Consider the following 20,131-nt stretch of genomic DNA (forward strand, 5'->3'; position numbering starts at 1 on the left):
CCTGGGGGTCGCTCCTGCACTGGAGTTCGGTTCCTTCAGGTCCTGGGGGCTGCAGGTGCAGTGTGGTTTCCAGGCGTCGGGTTCCTTGAAGCAGGCAGCCGCAGTCAGGGGGAGCCTCTGGATTGCCTCTGCAGGTGTCGCTGTGGGGGCTCAGGGGGATCAACTCTGGCTACTCACAGGCTCGCAGTCGCCGGGGAGTCGTCCCTGTAGAGTTAGTTTTCCGCAGGTCGAGCGGGGGGGGGGGGGTCGGGTGCAGAGTGGAAAGTCTTCCGGAGGTAAACATGTGGTCTTTAAAGGATGCTTTTTGTTGCTAAGAGCTGCAGTTTCTTGAACAGGGCAGCTGTTCTCGGGAGCTTCTTGGTCCTTTAGATGCAGGGTAGTCCTCTGAGGCTTCAGAGGTCACTGGACCCTGTTGGATGCGTCGCTGTTGCAGTTTTCTTCGAAGTAGGGAGACAGGCCGGTAGGGCTGGGGCCAAATCAGTTGTTGTCTCGGTCTTCACTGCAGGGCTTCAGGTCAGCAGTCCTTCTTCTTCTGTAGGTTGCAGGAATCTATCTTCCTCGGTTCTGGGAGCACCTAAATACTCAATTTAGGGGCGTGTTTAGGTCTGGGAGGGCAGTAGCCAATGGCTACTGGCCCTGAGGGTGGCTACACCCTCTTTGTGCCTCCTCCCTGTGGGGAGGGGGGGCACATCACTAATCCTATTGGGAGAATCCTCCATCCGCAAGATGGAGGATTTCTAAAAGTAAGAGTCACCTCAGCTCAGGACACCTTAGGGCTGTCCTGACTGAGGAGTGGTGACTTGTTTGCGCTGTAACAAAGGGGGTGAGCCTTTGAGGCTCACCGCCAGGTGTTACAGTTCCTGCAGGGGGAGGTGAGAAGCACCTCCACCCAGTACAGGCTTTGTTCCTGGCCACAGAGTGACAAAGGCACTCTCCCCATGTGGCCAGCAACATGTCTGGTGTGTAGCAGGCTGGCAAAAACTAGTCAGCCCACACTGGAGTCATGTATGTTTTCAGCAGGCATCTCAAAGATGCCCTCTGGGTGTATTTTTACAATAAAATGTACACTGGTATCAGTGTGCATTTATTGTGCTGAGAAGTTTGATACCAAACTTCACAGTTTTCAGTGTAGCCATTATGGTGCTGTGGAGTTGGTGTTTGACAGACTCCCAGACCATATACTTCTTATGGCTACCACTTCACTTACAATGTCTAAGGTTTTTCTGTGCAATAGTGCACCCTGCCTTAGGGCTGTAAGGCCTGCTAGAGGGGTGACTTACCTATGCCACAGGCAGTGTGAGGTTGGCATGGCACCCTGAGGGAAGTGCCATGTCGACTTAGTCATTTTCTCCCCACCAGCATGCACAAGCTGGCAAGCAGTGTGCATGTGCTGAGGGAGGGGTCCCCAGGGTGGGCATAAGACATGCTGCAGCCCTTAGAGACCTTTCCTGGCATCAGGGCCCTTGGTACCAGGGGTACCAGTTACAAGGGACTTACCTGGATGCCAGGGTGTGCCAATTGTGGGGACAAAGGTACAGTTTAGGGAAAGAACACTGGTGCTGGGGCCTGGTTAGCAGGGTCCCAGCACCCTTTTAGATCATAACTTGGCATCAGCAAAGGCAAAAAGTCAGGGGGTAACCATGCCAAGGAGGCATTTCCTTACAACCACCGCTAAGGATCCACTACACCCGAGCGCCATGGCCCTAGTCCATGACTTCCAGTCGTGTCCCCCTGCTCTCCGGACGCCCACCGACCGAGTCCTCCTGTTAGGAGCTCCTAGTTTTTCTTCCCCAAGTTCCCCCTTGCGCTCTTTTCAGGCGAATTCTCCCCCATACACAAACCCCACCCACCCCTCCCCAGTGTTCGGTGTGCAGGAACTCTACACGACCATCACCACTATATTCAGACACTTGTGGGCAGGTTAACTTGACTTTCCTGTCTTGTCTGTAACTTTACAGCCTGAGTACTAGGAGGATTAGGAGTATACTCCAGTACTTTCTTATCTCCAAAAAGGATGTCCGTAGGGCCCATTTTAGATCTCAGACCCTCAAATGAATATATTCTATTAGATCAGTTCTACATGGTCACCCTACAGGATGTGATCCCACTTCAGCAAAGCGACCTTGTCAGCACTATATTTAAATGGCACCTACTTTCACTTCCCAAACCACCTAGCACAACACCACAAATACCTTAAGTTTGTCATAGCTGGCAAACACTATCAGTTCAAAGGGCTCCTGTTCGGAGTCACTACTGTACCCCCGGTGTTAACGAGGTGTTTAGCAATGGTAGCAGCAGATCTACACAGACAGAACATTCATGTCTTCCTGTATCTGGATGACAGGCTTATCAAAGCTAGTACACTTCCTGTGTGCCACCAGCACACTCTGATCACTATAGATTTGCTACATCAACTAGGGTTTACTGTCAATATAGAAAAATCACATCTTCAACCCATAACAGGCTCAGCCGTATCTGGAGGCTATTCTGAACAGACAAGTGAGACTAACCTATCTCAATTGAGCAAGGATTCAATATTTCTAGACACGGATACCACAATTTCGAACCAGTCAACACCTAACAGTCAAAACTGTTATGCGCCTGTTAGGTATGATGGCATTACCATAGTGTCACATCAGTGATTGCACATGCGTTCGCTTCAATAATGTCTAGCATGTCAGTGGTCTCAGTCACAGGTCAGTTAGAAGATCTAGTGTTGAGAGACAACCTCAATCATAGCTTTCTCTGTTAAAGAGGCAGCCATTTCTCGACCCTGTTCCACGGAGTCAAGGAACGAGCAGGATGCTACAAGTACTAGTTGTCAACCAGTTGCATTCAGTACATTCGTAGGTGAAGTTCAAGAGAATCAGATGTGTAAGACCACATGTGGATGACCACTTATAGATGCCACAAACATCATTTTCAAAGTTGATGGTCTCCCAGTCTGTTTTCTTTTTGTGTCTGGAATGGTGATCCCGTTGAAAGAAAAGCTTTTACATAAGAAACAGGTTAAAACTATGCAAATCCTTAAAAAATACAGCACTTTCATACTTTCTCCACTATATTTTTCTTACCATAACAATTGTTAGAACGCTCATTCTTTCCATTACTATTTTAGTTGTCGATGGTTGCAGTAGAACATTCTGTGTTAAGACCTTTAATCATTTTGAGAAAGCAGGAACAGCTTCTACTGGTTTATTGAGCATGCTCTTTTTCTAAGGATTTGCTCACTCGCTTTTGGACTCTGCGCACAACTTTTCACAACAATGTCTGGATTCTGATGCCTAAAGCAATTGCTGAACTATTGTTAGGTTTATTAATTAACTAATCATTGATCATCACAATAATCTTTCAAAATGTTTATGCCCTCGTGTATTGAGTTGCATTTAGTTTGAGATGGCAATTCCCTCAAGAAATATCTGCCAGCGATAGGAATGTATATGTTTTTTCCCCAACGTAATGCTGTTGCATATTTGTGTATTCCTATGTTTTGTCGAAGGTACATTTATGCAGCGCTTTGGGAAAATTACTTTGAAGAAGTGGTGAAAAATGCAACAGGTGAAGTGGCATCTGCTGCCCTTGAGCTGTTGGGCCCACTGGATATTTTCTCAGGTTTATAAAATGCTCCCATTTTTATTTTACGATACTTTTCCTACTTTGTGCAGCAACAAAGGTAATCTTATTGCCCAGCAGTAGTTAAGAGGCTTTTTGTGTGTGTTTGCAGCTTATAATGCTTATATGACAAATATACTGGATTCTAGGCTTGTAAATGATAACATTTGCCAACCTGTTTTTATGATCTATTTGATATTTTTCATTGTTTACTAATAACTCAAATTGTGGTATTCCAGATGTGTGCTTAACTGGTTTGGTGATTGGTCCACTGAAGCCCTGTATCAAGTTGGCAAAGAGTTTACCAGTAAAATGGATCTTGAGAAGCCCAACTACATTGTTCCAGACTACATGCCAGCTGTTTATGACAAACTGCCTCAGACTCCATCACACAGGGAGGCTATTGTAAACAGCTGCGTTTTTGTGCATCTGACGCTTCATCAGGTGAGTACCAAATTTCGTTACACTGTAAACTTGTTGTTATAAATTAACTTTGAGGAAACACATCTTCACTTGAGGATCTGTAATCCCTTAGTTGTTTGGCCTATTGCCCTGCAGTGCTGATCCCTTTTTGGCTATTTGGGATAGTTTCTGCTTAGGCCCACATAGGATTTTGTCCACGTGAGCTATCCAAGCCAAATTTGAGTCTTTGTTTTCCAACATGCTGGGAATTGTAAAGGTACCCAGAGTTTGTGGGTTCCCCTGGAGGAGACTGAGAAATTAGCCATAATACTGCTTAAAACAACTTGGGTGGGCGGGGGAAGAGGAATGTGAAAAAAGTGCTGCAGATGAAAGCATCTTGTTTTTTCCCTGCAAATGGGATCAACGAATGGTTTGCGGTGCTAAAACCACCATCTTCCGAGCTTTCAGGAACAGGTGGACCTGAATCAGAAAACCACATTTTTCAACGGTTTTGGCATTTTACCGGGACGTACCCCATTTTTACTATTTTTGTGTGCTTTCAATCTCCTTCCAGTTAGTGACAGAAGTGGATGTGAAACCAGTGGTGGATCCTTGACAGCTAAACATTTCTAAAAAGTAGACAAAATTCTGAATTTAGCAAGTGGTCATTTGTGTAGATCCTTTAAGATTTTTCTATAGAAAGTAACAGTTGGAATAAAAAACAATTGAAATTGAGTTGAAAAAAACAGCCATTTCTGTCTACGTTTTCTTTAGTAACTTTTTCCAGCTATGGCAGATTTTTTAAAGCAATATAACGTTACGTCTGGTGGACCCTTTTGCTGGCAGGGATATAGAGGGCTTGTAGGTTCATCAAGAACCCAAAGTACACAGAGCCGATAAATGAGTTGCAACTTGCAATGGGTTTTCATTGTATTGCGGGTATAATGCAATTCATTCGGTAAAATATAAAGAGTGAAAAACAGGTATCAAGGAAACCTATGTATTTCCGAAATGGGCACTAGATATGGAGTTTAGAAGCAGTGGCTATTTGCACGTCTCTGAATTCAGGGGTACCCATACTAGTTTGTGAATTACTGGACATTTCTAAAAAATGGTCTTCTTTCTTACACGCAGTCTTACAAATGTAGAGAAAGACCATTGGCACTAACACTTATTCTTCTATTCTGTGTTCCCCCTAGTCTCTTGATAAAAAATGGTACCTCATTTGTGTGGGTAGACCTAGTGTCTGCGACAGGAAACTCCCCAAAACACAATGTGAATACATCACATTTTTCCAATGAAACTGATGTGTTTTTTGCAAAGTGCCTAGTTGTAGGATTTTGCCCTTTAGCTCCTTCCCCACCTAGGGAAACCTAGCAAACCTATACATTTTTTAATACTAGACACCTAGGGGAATCTAGAATGTGGTGACTTGTGGGGCTCTCAACAGGTTCTGTCACCCAGAAACCTTTGCAAACCTCAAAATCTGTTTAAAAAAAACAAAAAAAAAACACACTTTCTCATATTTCAGCGATGCAAAGTTCTGGAATCTGTGGGGAGCCACAAACTTCCTTTCACCCAGCATTCCCCCAAGTCACCCAATAAAAATGGTACCTTCACTTGTGTGGGTAGGCCAAGTGCCCACTGCAGGAAATGCCCCAAAACGTATTGTGGCGATAAGATAACTAAGGTGAGTGTACTGATTAGTCCTGGGATCGGGAACCATGTAGGGAAACCTATCAAACCCAGACATTTCTGAAAAGTAGACATCAAGAGGAGTCCAGGGAAGTATTGCTTGTGAGAATTCCCCAAAGTTATTTTGCCCAGAATGTCCTGCAAAGGTAAAACGTTGGAAAAATGCGCTATTTTCCTTGCATTTTTGTGACATACTACAGGAATATGCAGGGATCTGCAAATTGCTTCCCACCAAGAGTTCCCCAACTTGTTCCGATGAAAACTCTTCCCCACTGATATGCCTGGGCTTAGTGCCCTTGACGGGCATGGTTCACACAACGGTCAATGGTATTCCTAACATGAGGGCTACTCTTGACCCAGGGGTGATTGATTCCTGACTCAGGCACTAGGCACAGGCAAACAAGGTCGTTATTGTTTTTATTAGGACAAATGGGGAAACGCTGGGTGGTAGGAATTTTGTGGATCCCTGCATATTCCTATAGTTTGCCTGCACACAGATAAGTCCCTTGTAAAAGTTATCCCAGGTACCAAGGGCCCTGTGGCCAGGGAAGGTCTGTAAGGATTGCAGCATGTATTATGCCACCCTGGGTACCCCTCACCCAGCACATGCACACTGCCTCACAGCTTGTGTGTGCTGAGGGGGAGAAAGACTACGTCGACATGGCAGTCCCCTGAGAGTGCCATGCCCACAACCCACTGCCTATGGCATAGGTAAGTCACCCCTCTAGCAGGCCTTACAGCCCTAAGGCAGGGTGCACTATACCACAGGTGAGGGCATAGCTGCATGAGCACTATGCCCCTATAATGTCTAAGCCAATTCTTAGACATTGTAAGTGCTGGGTAGCCATAAAGAGTATATGGTCTGGGAGTTTGTCAAACACGAACTCCACAGTTCCATAATGGCTACACTGAATACTGGGAAGTTTGGGATCAGGCTTCTCAGCAGAATAAATCCACATTGATGCCAGTGTAGGATATATTGAAAAATGCACACGTTCGATGGCATCTGTCGCTGTAGGTACACATGTTCTGCATAGCTCGCCATCTGGTGTTGGGTCGGAGTGTTACAAGTTGTTTTTCTTCGAAGAAGTCTTTCGAGTCACGGGACCGAGTGACTCCTCCTTCTGTCTCCATTGCGCATGGGCGTCGACTCCATCTTCGATTGTTTTCTTTCCGCCATCGGGTTCGGACGTGTTCCTGTTGCTCCGAGTTTCGGAACGGAAAGTTAGTTAATATCGGAAGATTTTCATCGGTATTGTTCGGGATCGGCGTAGTTAGAGTCAACACCGCATCGAAGATCGACGCACTCCGGTGCCCTTCGGGGTAGTTTTCGATCCCCCGTCGGGGCCTGGTCGGCCCGACCGCGTGTCGAACAACGTCGATGGAACGGACCCCGTTCCATTTTTGTCCCAAATGCCACAACAAATACCCGTATACAGACCAACATTTGGTCTGTAACCTGTGCCTGTCGCCTGAGCACAGTGAAGAGACTTGCGAGGCCTGTCGTGCGTTCCGGTCCCGAAAGACACTCCGTGACCGTCGAGCCAGGAGACTTCAGATGGCGTCCACGCCGACAGCGCACCGAGAGTTCGAGGAACAAGAGGAAGAAGAAACCTTTTCGATCCACGAATCGGACTCCGAGGAATTCGACGATCAAAGAACCGTGAGTAAGACGTCGAAAACAACACAGAAGAAAAGTGACAAGGCCCAGGGGACGCCACTGCCACCAGGCCATGGCTCCACCCTTAAATTCGGTGACCGACCATCGGCACCGAAAAAGGCCAAAACAGTGCCGAGATCGTCCGACTCCGGTCGAGACACCGGCACGCAGCCTTCTCGGGATCAAGAAAGTGCTGGAGAAAAGCAACGACACCGAGATAGCGGTGTAGAAGCGGCTCGACGCCGAGACAGCGGCACCGACGAAGATCGACGCCGAGAGGTTTTGACGCCAAAAAAGAAAAAAAGCCACCTCGGAGCCGAAAAGAGATACAGGCAGGGTTTCGGTGCCGAAACAACCCGTAACCGACCCAGGTCCAGGCTCTTATACAGAGGAACAATCACTGTCCTCTCAGATGCGAAAGCATAGGTTTGAGGAAGAGCTGCAATCCACCGAAGTGGACCATACGCAAAAACGTATTTTCATACAGCAGTGAACGGGAAGAATAAGCACCCTTCCCCCTATTAGGAGAAAAAGGAGACTGGAGTTTCAAACAGACCAGGCGCCACAAACAAAAATGGTGAAAAAGGTGACTCCGCCACCCTCTCCTCCACCTGTAATTAACGTCTCACCAGCGCAAACTCCGTCACATTCCCCGGCTCACACCACCATGAGCCAAGGTGACCAGGATCAAGACGCTTGGGACTTATGACGCCCCAGTGTCGGACAACAGTCCGGAGGCATATCCAACAAAGCCCTCACCACCAGAAGACAGCTCAGCATACTCTCAAGTGGTGGCTAGAGCAGCACAATTCCACAACGTAAACCTCCACTCAGAACAAGTCGAGGATGACTTTTTATTCAATACCCTCTCCTCCACCCACAGCTCCTACCAAAGCCTGCCTATGCTGCCAGGTATGCTTCGGCACGCAAAGGAAATATTCAAGGAGCCGGTCAAAAGTAGGGCAATAACGCCAAGGGTGGAAAAGAAGTATAAGGCACCTCCTACAGACCCTGTTTGCATCACCACACAGCTGCCACCAGATTCCGTCGTAGTAGGAGCAGCTCGGAAAAGAGCCAACTCCCACACATCTGGGGATGCACCACCCCCAGATAAACAGAGGCGCAAGTTCGATGCAGCTGGGAAAAGAGTCGCAGTACAAGCTGCAAACCAGTGGCGCATCGCTAACTCTCAAGCACTACTTGCGCGCTATGACAGAGCCCATTGGGATGAGATGCAACACCTCATCGAGCATCTTCCCAAGGAACTACAAAAGAGGGCAAAGCAGGTGGTTGAGGAAGGGCAGAACATATCAAATAACCAGATACGTTCTTCTATGGACGCAGCAGACACAGCTGCAAGAACAATTAATACATCTGTGACCATTAGAAGGCACGCATGGCTAAGAACGTCTGGGTTCAAACCAGAGATACAGCAGGCAGTGCTCAATATGCCATTCAACGAAAAACAACTGTTCGGACCAGAAGTGGACACGGCAATCGAAAAACTTAAAAAAGACACTGACACTGCTAAAGCCATGGGCGCACTCTACTCCCCGCAGAGCAGAGGAACCTACAGCACCTTCCGCAAGACACCCTTTAGAGGGGGGTTTCGGGGTCAGGCCACACAAGCCAGCACCTCGCAGGCAACACCGTCCAGCTACCAGGGACAGTACAGGGGAGGCTTTCGGGGCCAATACAGAGGAGGGCAATTCCCTAGGAATAGAGGAAAATTTCAAAGCCCAAAAACCCCTACAACCAAACAGTGACTCAGATGTCACTCACCCCCTCCACACAACACCAGTGGGGGGAAGAATAGGTCATTATTACAAAGCATGGGAGGAAATAACTACAGACACTTGGTCTTAGCAATTATCCAACATGGTTATTGCATAAAATTCCTACAATTCCCTCCAAACATACCACCAAAAGCACAGAATTTATCAAAACAACATTCCGAACTCCTGGAAATAGAAGTTCAAGCACTATTGCAAAAGAATGCAATCGAATTAGTACCAAACACACAAACAAACACAGGAGTCTATTCACTGTACTTCTTAATACCAAAAAAGGACAAAACACTGAGACCAATCCTAGACCTCAGAATACTAAACACCTACATCAAATCAGACCACTTTCACATGGTCACGCTACAAGAAGTGTTACCATTGCTAAAACTACAGGACTACATGACAACCTTAGACCTCAAAGACGCGTATTTCCATATACCAATACATCCGTCGCACAGGAAATACCTACGGTTCGTATTCAAAGGAATATATTACCAATTCAAAGTATTGCCTTTTGGTTTAACAACCGCACCAAGAGTCTACAAAATGTCTAGCAGTAGTGGCTGCACACATCAGAAGGCAGCAAATACATGTATTCCCGTATCTAGACGACTGGCTAATCAAAACCAATTCACTAACAAAGTGCTTACAACACACAAATCAAATCATACAAACCCTTTACAAACTAGGGTTCACCGTCAACTTTGCAAAATCCAACATTTTGCCTTGCAAAGTACAACAATACCTGGGAGCCATAATAGACACAACAAAAGGAGTAGCCACTCCAAGTCCACAAAGAATTCAAAATTTCAACAAGATCATACAACGCATGTATCCAACACAAACAATACAAGCAAAGATGATATTACAACTCCTAGGCATGATGTCTTCATGCATAGCCATTGTCCCGAACGCAAGACTACACATGAGGCCCTTACAACAGTGCCTAGCATCACAATGGTCACAAGCACAGGGTCACCTTCTAGATCTGGTGTTAATAGACCGCCAAACTTACCTCTTGCTTCTATGGTGGAACAGTATAAATTTAAACAAAGGGCGGCCATTCCAAGACCCAGTGCCACAATGCGTAATAACAACAGATGCTTCCATGACAGGGTGGGGAGCACACCTCGATCAACACAGCATACAAGGACAATGGAACGTACATCAAACAAAACTGCATATAAATCACCTAGAAATGCTAGCAGTTTTTCAAGCATTAAGGGCTTTCCAACCAATTATAACTCACAAATACATTCTTGTCAAAACAGACAACATGACAACAATGTATTATCTAAACAAACAGGGCGGGAAACACACTCAACGCAGTTGAGCCTTCTAGCACAGAAGATATGGCGATGGGCAATTCACAACCACATTCGCCTAATAGCGCAGTTTATTCCAGGGATCCAGAATCAACTTGCAGGCAATCTCTCTCGAGATCACCAACAGGTCCACGAATGGGAAATTCACCCCCAAATTCTAAACACTTACTTCAGACTCTGGGGAACACCTCAAATAGACTTGTTTGCAACAAGAGAGAACGCAAAATGCCAAAACTTCGCATCCAGATACCCACACAGGCAGTCCCAAGGCAATGCCCTATGGATGAACTGGTCAGGGATATTTGCCTACGCTTTTCCTCCTCTCCCTCTCCTTCCTTATCTGGTAAACAAATTGAGTCAAAACAAACTCAAACTCATTTTAATAGCACCAACTTGGGCAAGGCAACCCTGGTACACAACACTGCTAGACCTATCAGTAGTACCCCACATCAAATTGCCCAACAGGCCGGATCTGTTAACACAACACAACCAACAGATCAGACATCCAGATCCAGCATCGCTGAATCTAGCAATCTGGCTCCTGAAATCCTAGAATTCGGACACTTGCAACTTACCCAAGAATGTAGGACGTCATAAAGCAAGCTAGAAGGCCGTCCACTAGGCACTGCTATGCAAGTAAATGGAAGAGGTTTGTCTGCTACTGCCATCATAATCAGATCCAACCTTTACACGCAACTCCAAAGGACGTAGTGGGTTACTTGCTTCACTTACAAAAATCTAACCTAGCCTTCTCTTCCATTAAAATACACCTTGCGGCAATATCTGCATACCTGCAGACTACCTATTCAACTTCCCTATATAGGATACCAGTCATTAAAGCATTCATGGAAGGCCTTAAAAGAATTATACCACCAAGAACACCACCTGTTCCTTCATGGAACTTGAATGTTGTCTTAACAAGACTCATGGGTCCACCTTTTGAACCCATGCACTCTTACGAAATACAGTTCCTAACCTGGAAGGTTGCATTTCTCATCGCCATTACATCTCTAAGAAGAGTAAGCGAAATTCAGGCGTTTACAATACAAGAACCTTTTATACAACTACACAAAAATAAAGTCGTCCTAAGGACTAATCCTAAATTTTTACCAAAGGTTATTTCACTGTTCCACCTAAATCAAACAGTGGAACTACCAGTGTTCTTCCCACAGCCAGATTCCGTAGCTGAGAGGGCACTACATACATTAGATGTCAAAAGAGCATTAATGTACTACATTGACAGAACGAAAAACATCAGAAAGACTAAACAACTATTTATTGCATTCCAAAAACCTCATGCAGGAAACCCAATATCAAAACAAGGTATAGCCAGATGGATAGTTAAATGCATCCAAATCTGCTACCTTAAAGCAAAACGACAGCTGCCCATTACACCAAGGGCACACTCAATCAGAAAAAAAGGTGCTACCATGGCCTTTCTAGGAAACATCCCAATGCAAGAAATATGTAAGGCAGCCACATGGTCTACGCCACACACGTTCACCAAGCACTACTGTGTAGACGTGTTATCCGCACAGCAAGCCACAGTAGGTCAAGCCGTGTTAAGAACATTATTTCAAACCACTTCCATTCCTACAGGCTGAGCCACCGCTTTTGGGGAGATAACTGCTTACTAGTCTATGCAGAACATGTGTATCTACAGCGACAGATGCCATCGAACTGAAAATGTCACTTACCCAGTGTACATCTGTTCGTGGCATCAGTCGCTGGAGATTCACATGTGCCCACCCACCTCCCCGGGAGCCTGTAGCAGTTTGGAAGTTAGCTTCAACTTTGTACATTTGTATATATATTATTTTAACCTTAAATAGGTAGATACTTAGTCACTCCATTGCATGGGCACTATTACTGCAACACAACTCCTACCTCACCCCCTGCGGGGAAAACAATCGAAGATGGAGTCGACACCCCTGCGCAATGGAGACAGAAGGAGGAGTCACTCGGTCCCGTGACTCGAAAGACTTCTTTGAAGAAAAACAACTTGTAACACTCCGACCCAACACCAGATGGCGAGCTATGCAGAACATGTGAATCTCCAGCGACTGATGCCACGAACAGATGCACACTGGGTAAGTGACATTTTCATTTCACATCATAACTTAGCATCAGCACAGGCAAAAAGGTAGGGGGTAACCGTGCTAAGGAGGCATTTCCTTACAGGACTTATCTGTGTGCCAAGGGCGTGCCAAATGTGGGAACAATGGTACATTTTTAGTGAAAGAACACTGGTGCTGTGACCTGGTTAGCAGAGTCCCAACACACTTCTCAGTGAAGTCAGCATCAATAACGGGCAACGTGTGTGTGTGGGGTGTAACTGCAAACAGGAGCCATTTTCTTACAGTGACTCCTTCACTTCAAGGGAGATTAATTCTTCTTGTTGCAGGCTGGAGACTCGTCGAAGTCAGAGGATGCACAGCAAGGGAAATGCTTAGTTGGTGGAAGGAGCCGGAGAAACAATGCTGCAAAGTGGAGTTGTTGCTGAAGTTTCAAAATGTTGGTTCCTTATGAGTCCATTAGCGGTTCTAGTGGCCAACAGTTGAAGTAAATGATGCAGAGGAGTCCTGGTGAAGTATTGCGTGCCGAATCTGAGGACCTCCCGAAGAAGGAAACCCTAAATATCCCAGGAAGGGGGATTGGCCACTTAGCAAGGTGACCAGCTATCTGGGGACTGACGTCACCTGCCTGACCTAGCCACTCAGATGCTCCCAGGGGCCTCTTTCCATCTTGGATTCAAGATGGCAGAATCAAGTGGTCCCCCGGAGGAGCTCTGGGCACCACCTCTGGGGTGGTGATGGACAGGGGAGTGGTCACTCCCCTTTCCTTTGTCCAGTTTAACACCAATGCAGGGCCTGGGTGTCTCTGGACTGCTGCAAACCTGTTTCTGCAAAGAGGGCACCGAATGTGCCCTTCAAAGCATACCGGTAGCTTGGGGGCGGGGGCTACCCCTCCCAAGCCACGTAACACCCATTTCCAAGGGGAGAGGGTGTTGCTGCCCTCTTCCACAGGAAATCCTTTGTTCTTCCTTCCCCTGCTTGAGCTGGTCAAGCAGCAGAAGGGCAGGAAACTGTCTGAGAGGTGACAGAATCGCGGGCTGCCCGGAAAACCCCAGAAGACTTGTAGGAGCAATGCTTGGGTGGGGGGCGGGCGTGTCCTCGAATGCAGTGGTTCCAATCCTTTTGAGTTATGTCGAACCGCACTTTATCATAATTGGATTCCAGGGACCCCCCACTGAATCATTATTGGATTCTGGGGACCCCCCCCCCCCCGCCCCCCAAACCACTGAATCATTATCGGATTCCGGGGACCCCCCACTGAGTCATTACTGAAAGCTCTGGACCTAATAGGTTAATATTTAATTTAATTTTCTAAGCAGTCGCGGACCTCTTGAGGAGGCTTTGTGGACCTCCAGTGGTCCCTGGACCACAGTTTGGGAACCACTACTCAAGACTTAAGAATCAGCTGGCCCCCTGGCAGAGCTAGGAGAGGGATTGTACGGGGGGAAGCACTGCTGTGTCCTCTGTGTTTTGCACCAGAGTGGGAACCAGGGTTTCTTGAACTGGTGCAAACCAGATTATGCAAGGAGGGCATCAAATGTGTCCTTCGAAGCAGTCTGGTGGAGCTCAGAGGCCACCCCAGCCCTTAGACCAGAGGTCTTCAAACTGGTGGGCGGGTCCCCCTAGGGGGGCCTCAAGTGATCCCAGGGGGGTCGCCAAACTCTGGCCAAAAGAAATACTTTACAAATAACATGCCTTTGTTTTAAGCAGAAGCATGTTATTGCAGTTTTAAAAAGGTAACAGTACTTAACTGCAATGGTTTAGACCTATTTAAATATTGCCATCTTTCTAAAATAATTGTGAAAATTTCTGAGGGGGGGGGGGGGGGCAATGATTTTTATTTTTCAACTGGGGGGGGGCGCGTCATTAAAAAGTTTGAAGACCACTGCCTTAGACACTTTAATACACAGGGAGAGGTGGTCCTACCTCTCCCGTGCAGGAATTCCTTTGTTCTGCTCCTCTGGCCTGAGCCTGGCTCATCAGCAGGAGAGTAGAACATTGTCTGGGAGTTATTAGCAGCATGTGCTGGCAGCTGGACCCAGTAAGGCTGCACAGGCAGAACTGGGGGATCTCCTAGGGAACCCAAGGATACATTGTATCATGCAACTAACACTGGAATTGGTGTAGTTGCAGGATTCCAACATTGATGATACTGAACATGCCTAGGTTCGGAGTAGCCATTATGTGGTCTGACAACTTGTGTTGACCAGTGTCCACTAGATACCTTAAGATGGCTTCTCTGCATTTAGAGCCCAGGAATTGGCCTGGGGTCTGTAGGGGTACCTTGCTCATGCAAAGGAACCCTCCCACTAGAGACATACACCCTGCTCTCGGGCTGAAGGGCCTACCAGAGTGGTGCCTTATGATGTCTACGTGCAGTGTTTAAGTATGGCAGTGAAAGGGTGCATGCACCCTTTCACACAGGCTGCAATGGCATACCTGCAGTCACAGTTTGCATGGGCTCCTGTGGGTGGCATAATACATGCTGAAGTCCATAGGGGACCCCTGGTGCACCAGTTTCCTCGATACCATGTACTAGGAACTTACAGGGGCGCACCAATATGCAGAATGTGGATGTGAAAAGTAACAACCAACTACATTTAGAGGAGAGAGCACTGTCACTGGGGTCCTGGTGGGCAGGATCCCAGTGAAGTACAGTCCAAACACACTGACATTAGACAAAAAGTCGGAGTATCTATGCAAGACAGATATGGCACTTTCCTACACCTGGCACCAGAAAACCTACGAAGCAGGAGGACACCCAAGAGCCGCAAAAGCAAATACTGAGGAACAAGCACATCACTTGGCTGAGCCCTGCCAGCCTGCCTGCTGTTTCCACCGATTTCTGCCAAAGTTGACTCGTCCTGCAAGCTGCTGCTCCTCTAAAAGCGTGGGAGGACTTCTTGCCTTCAACAAAGACCCAGGAACTCATGTGGAGCACCAATGCTGTTTTCTTGAATCTTGCAGGCACCCCAAGAGACCGTTAAAACATGACACTGGAAAGTACTACTGCACCTGTGCCTCCTAGCCCAAGCTGAAGTAGGCCAATGGTGCCAACATGGTCTCCCAACCCTCCAGAGAAAAAGCCCACCTTGGACTTGGCCCCATGTGGACTCAGACGCCGCCTACAGCCTATGCTCTCAGGCCCCCTCAAGTGCAAGTGCTTCTGGTGGAGAAAATCCGACTCCTCAGGACACCTCTGCACCCATCGCCCTTAGCCCGTGGAGAAGAGGACCTAAGGTGTCCTAATGTCTCAGAGCATCTCAAGAATTGAACCCACCTGTTGGTTCTCCCCTACTGGAGTCCCAGTCCAAACCTGCTGCCACTTTTCAATGGGGCCAATCCCCATTAACTAACATTGGGTATGATGCTGTACTTCACCTCTGCACCTGGCTGCCCCCTTGCCACCCGGTATGGCCTTGGTCCTTGCCCCATACTCTCCTTAAGTCAAAGAGATTGGTCCCGTAAGTTGCTGTACTATATTGTATGCAGTACTTGATTTTCCTCCTTAGGTTAACATTACCCCTTCTGAAAAATGCATCGACTTTTGAAACCTGAAAGTATTTTTCTTGCAAAAAGGACTTACCAGATCGTATTGATTCTGATGCCATACACATGCTGTGCATACTTCTGCCATCTAGTGTTGAGCTCGGAGTGTTAGAAGTTGTTTTTCTTCAAAGAAGTGTTTTCGAGTCACAGGATCGAGTGACTCCTCCTCTGCGGCTCCATTGCACATGGGCTTTCACTCCGATAGTTTGATTTGGAAAACCTTGAAAATGCTTCATTTCTCGTTGGTATTGTTTCAATTGTGTTACACCTTCTATCGTCACTTCGGTACCGTTGGAACAAACATCTCTACTTGCCCTTCGGGGCGTGCGTGCCCAACTCTGTCCTGGTCGGGCCGACCGTTTGGAATCCACATGGATCGGACTCGATTCTGATTCTGTCCTCGGTGCCACACTAAATTCCCTTATACAGACCAACACCTTGTCTGTAATATCTGCCTTTCCCCGGACCATCGGGAAGAAAATTGCAAAGCCTACAGAACCTTCCGGTCAAAAAAGACACTTCGGGACAGAAGAGCACGAAGGCTTGAGATGGCGTCAAAAAGCTCAGAACATCTCAACGTCGAAGAGGAAGAGATCATGCAGACCACAGTCTCTGTTCGAGGATCCGACTCCGATCAGGATTCCGAGGAGGACAGACCGGTCACGGCAGGACAGTATGTGAGTACCCCTGCCCCTGTACCATCTAAGCCGAAACATAAGGCCTTGGGGGCGCCACTGCCGGAAGGCCATGGCTCGACCGGAAAGAAGACACCCGATGACCAAACCACCAGTTCAGCACTGAAAAAGACAACTCCTCCGAAGCCTTCGGAGTCAAGCCAAAGCTCCGTCTCCGACTCGAGCAAACAGCGCTCTTCCGAGTACAAATTTCAAAAATCTTCTTCGGAGCAGAGACCATCCACAACGCCATCTTTTTCAATACCGAAAAAAGCCAGCTTCGGAGTTGAAAAGAGCTGGTTATACTGAGGAGAATGACTTTCAAAAACACTTTAAGAAAGCCATGAAACTACTGAGGAGGACTCCCAGAAACAGCCAATAATGGAAGTAATGGATGAAAGGCAAGCCTGGATTCATATCCATAAAGAAACTGGCAGAATTTTAACAGCACCTCCTCTAAAACTTAAGAGGAAATTAGCCTTTCAGGAGGAATTTGACAATACAGAGCCTCCAGCTAAATTGCGAAAAACAAAGGAAAGACCTTCACCTCCTCATTTTTCTCATCCTCAGTCTCCTCACTCTCCACACCTGCATCTCTCTCCTCCTACCAGTCCTACACCAATGCAGTCAATATCACATTAATTTGACTTGCAGCAAGACAGTGTGGACCCATGGGATCTTTATGACCCAGACCCCATTCCCAACAATAACCCTGAGTGCTATCCCTCTAAGCCTTAACCACCAGAGGATAGGACAGGCTACAATCAAGTGCTAGCTAGGGCGGCAGCATACCATAGTGTCACCATGCACACTGAACCATTGGAGGACAATTTAATGTTTAACACACACTCCTCCACGCATGCAACATACCAGTCGCTCCCTATGCTCCCCGGCATGCTAAAGCATGCTGTTCAAATATTTAGTGAGCCTGTAAAAGCAAGTATAATTACTCCTAGAGTAGAAAAGAAATACAAACCACCTCCTTCTCATCCTGTCTGTATTACTCAGCAACTCCCTCCAGACTCAGTAGTGGTAAGCACTGCCAGGAAGAGGGCAAGCTCAATCGTCAGGTGATGCACCCCCAGCAGACAAAGAGAGTAGGAAGTTTGATGCTGCAGGGAAGAGGGTGGCTTCTCAGGCAGCCAACCAATGGAGAATAGCCAACTCACAGGCGTTGTTGGCTAGATATGACAGGGCCCATTGGGAAGAGATGAAAGATATAATTCAGCATCTCCCCAAGGAACAGCAAAAGAGGGCACAGCAGATAGTGGAGGAAGGGCAAGCCATCACCAACAATCAGATTAGGTGTGCCCTAGACTCAGCAGATACAGCAGCCAGAAGCATCAACACTGCTGTAACAATCAGGAGGCATGCATGGCTTAGGTCCTCAGGATTCAAACCCGAAATCCAACAGGCAGTGTTGAATATGCCATTCAACAAAAAACAGCTTTTCTTGTCCCCCACAACCCACCTACCCTCCCCCCCCCCACACACACTCTCCACCTGGACCCCCACCACACATGAAGAAACCAAAAAAAACATGAAATCCATCCACTCCGGATCCCCCTCCGACCCCTGCCCACATTGCATCTACAACAAAGCCAGCCTAACCATCACCCCCATACTCTACAACATATTCAACTCCTCTTTCGACTCCGCCACCTACCCAGACCCCTGGAAGCACACGGAAATCACCGCTCTCCTAAAGAAAAAAAAAAAAAAAGAATCCCAAGCTGATTCGGAGATCCTCTCCAACTACCAGCCCATCTCCCTTCCCCCTTTCCATGCCAAGGTTGCAGAGAAATTAGTCCACGCCTGCCTATCCCACTTCCTCGAAGCAAACAACACTCTTGACCCCTCACAATCCGGGTTCCGCAAGAACCACTGTTCGGAAACTGCCCTCATCGCATGCACTGACGACATCAGGACCAAAGTCGACAAAGGCGAGACCGTCTTACTCATCCTCCTAGACCTCTCCACAGCCTTTGACACCGTCTGCAACCACACACTCCACACACGCCTCCACAACACAGGAATTCGCCACAAAGCCTCACCTCCTTCCTCACCGACCGGACCCAGAGAGTCTGCCTTCCACCCATCGACTACAACACTACCAAGATCACCTGCGGAGTCCCCCAAGGGTCCTCCCTCAGCCCCACACTCTTCAACATCTATATGATCCCCCTAGCCAACATCCTCCGAGCACACGGAATCACTATCCTCTCCTATGCAGATGACACCCAACTCATCCTCTCCCTCACCCGCAACCCCACCACCGCCAAAACCAACCTACACGCTGCTCTCCTCGACACCGCCAACTGGATGACCACTAACCACCTCAAGCTCAACTCAAACAAAACCGAGATCATCATCTTCGGCCCCAACAAAACCACATGGGACGACTCCTGGTGGCCCACCGCCCTAGGCACCGCATCCACCCCCGCAAACCACGCACGCAACCTCTGCATCATCCTGGACCCCTCACTCTCCATGACACAGCAAATCAATGCTCTTACCTCCTCCTGCTTCCACACACTCCGCACAAAAAAAATAATAATAATCCTTCAAATGGATTCCCCCAGAAACCAGGAAGACAGTAACCCACGCACTCATCAGCAGCAGACTGGACTACGGTAACGCCCTCTACGCCGGCACCACACTCAAATGCAATTTCCAGAGAATCCAGAACACAGCTGCACGCCTCGTCCTTGGCCTCCCCCACCACGAACGAATCTCACCACACCTCCCATCCCTTCACTGGCTCCCCATAGACAAGAGAATCACATTCAAGATCCTCATCCACTCACACAAATCCCTTCACAACACCGGCCCAACCTACCTCAACGAAAGAGTGAACTTCCACACTCCCATACGCAACCTCCAATCAGCCGACCTCGCCCTAGCCACAGTCTCTCGCACCCAACGCACCACCACAGGAGGCAGGTCCTTCTCCTACCTCGCCCCAAAACCTGGAACGCCCTCACCACCAACCTTTGCAAAACCAAAGACCTCCTGCTCTTCAGAAAGAACCTCAAGACATGGTTGTTCGATCAGTGACCCTCCCTGCCCCCCCACCCCCCAACCCCCCCCTAGCGCCTTGAGACCCTCACTGGTGAGTAGCACTCTCTACAAATTTTTTTGATTGATTGAGAGGTTGACACTGCAATAGGAAAAAATGCGTAAGGATTCAGACACCGCAAAAGCGATGGGTGCACTATACACCAAACAATACAGGGGATCCTTTCGCAAACCCCAGTTTAGAGGGGGATTTAGGGCTCAAACTGCGGAGGCATCTACATCACAGCCAAAGCTGGCCTACCAACCTCAATGCCAACGAGGTGGTTTTAAGAGC

The 20,131-nt window shown here is 47.7% G+C and overlaps 1 protein-coding gene across 2 annotated transcripts in view; it reads left to right on the forward strand.

Annotated features, from left to right (window-relative positions):
- DYNC1H1 (dynein cytoplasmic 1 heavy chain 1) overlaps positions 1-20,131 on the forward strand; it is a 916,572-nt gene that overhangs the window by 500,731 nt on the left and 395,710 nt on the right. For both annotated transcript variants that reach the window (XM_069208347.1, XM_069208346.1), the window contains exon 48: positions 3,852-4,056. In XM_069208347.1, coding sequence (XP_069064448.1) covers positions 3,852-4,056 — 205 coding nt within the window. The remainder of the gene's footprint in view (positions 1-3,851; positions 4,057-20,131) is intronic.

Source organism: Pleurodeles waltl, chromosome 9, assembly GCF_031143425.1.
Source record: "Pleurodeles waltl isolate 20211129_DDA chromosome 9, aPleWal1.hap1.20221129, whole genome shotgun sequence".
Lineage (NCBI taxonomy): Eukaryota > Metazoa > Chordata > Amphibia > Caudata > Salamandridae > Pleurodeles > Pleurodeles waltl.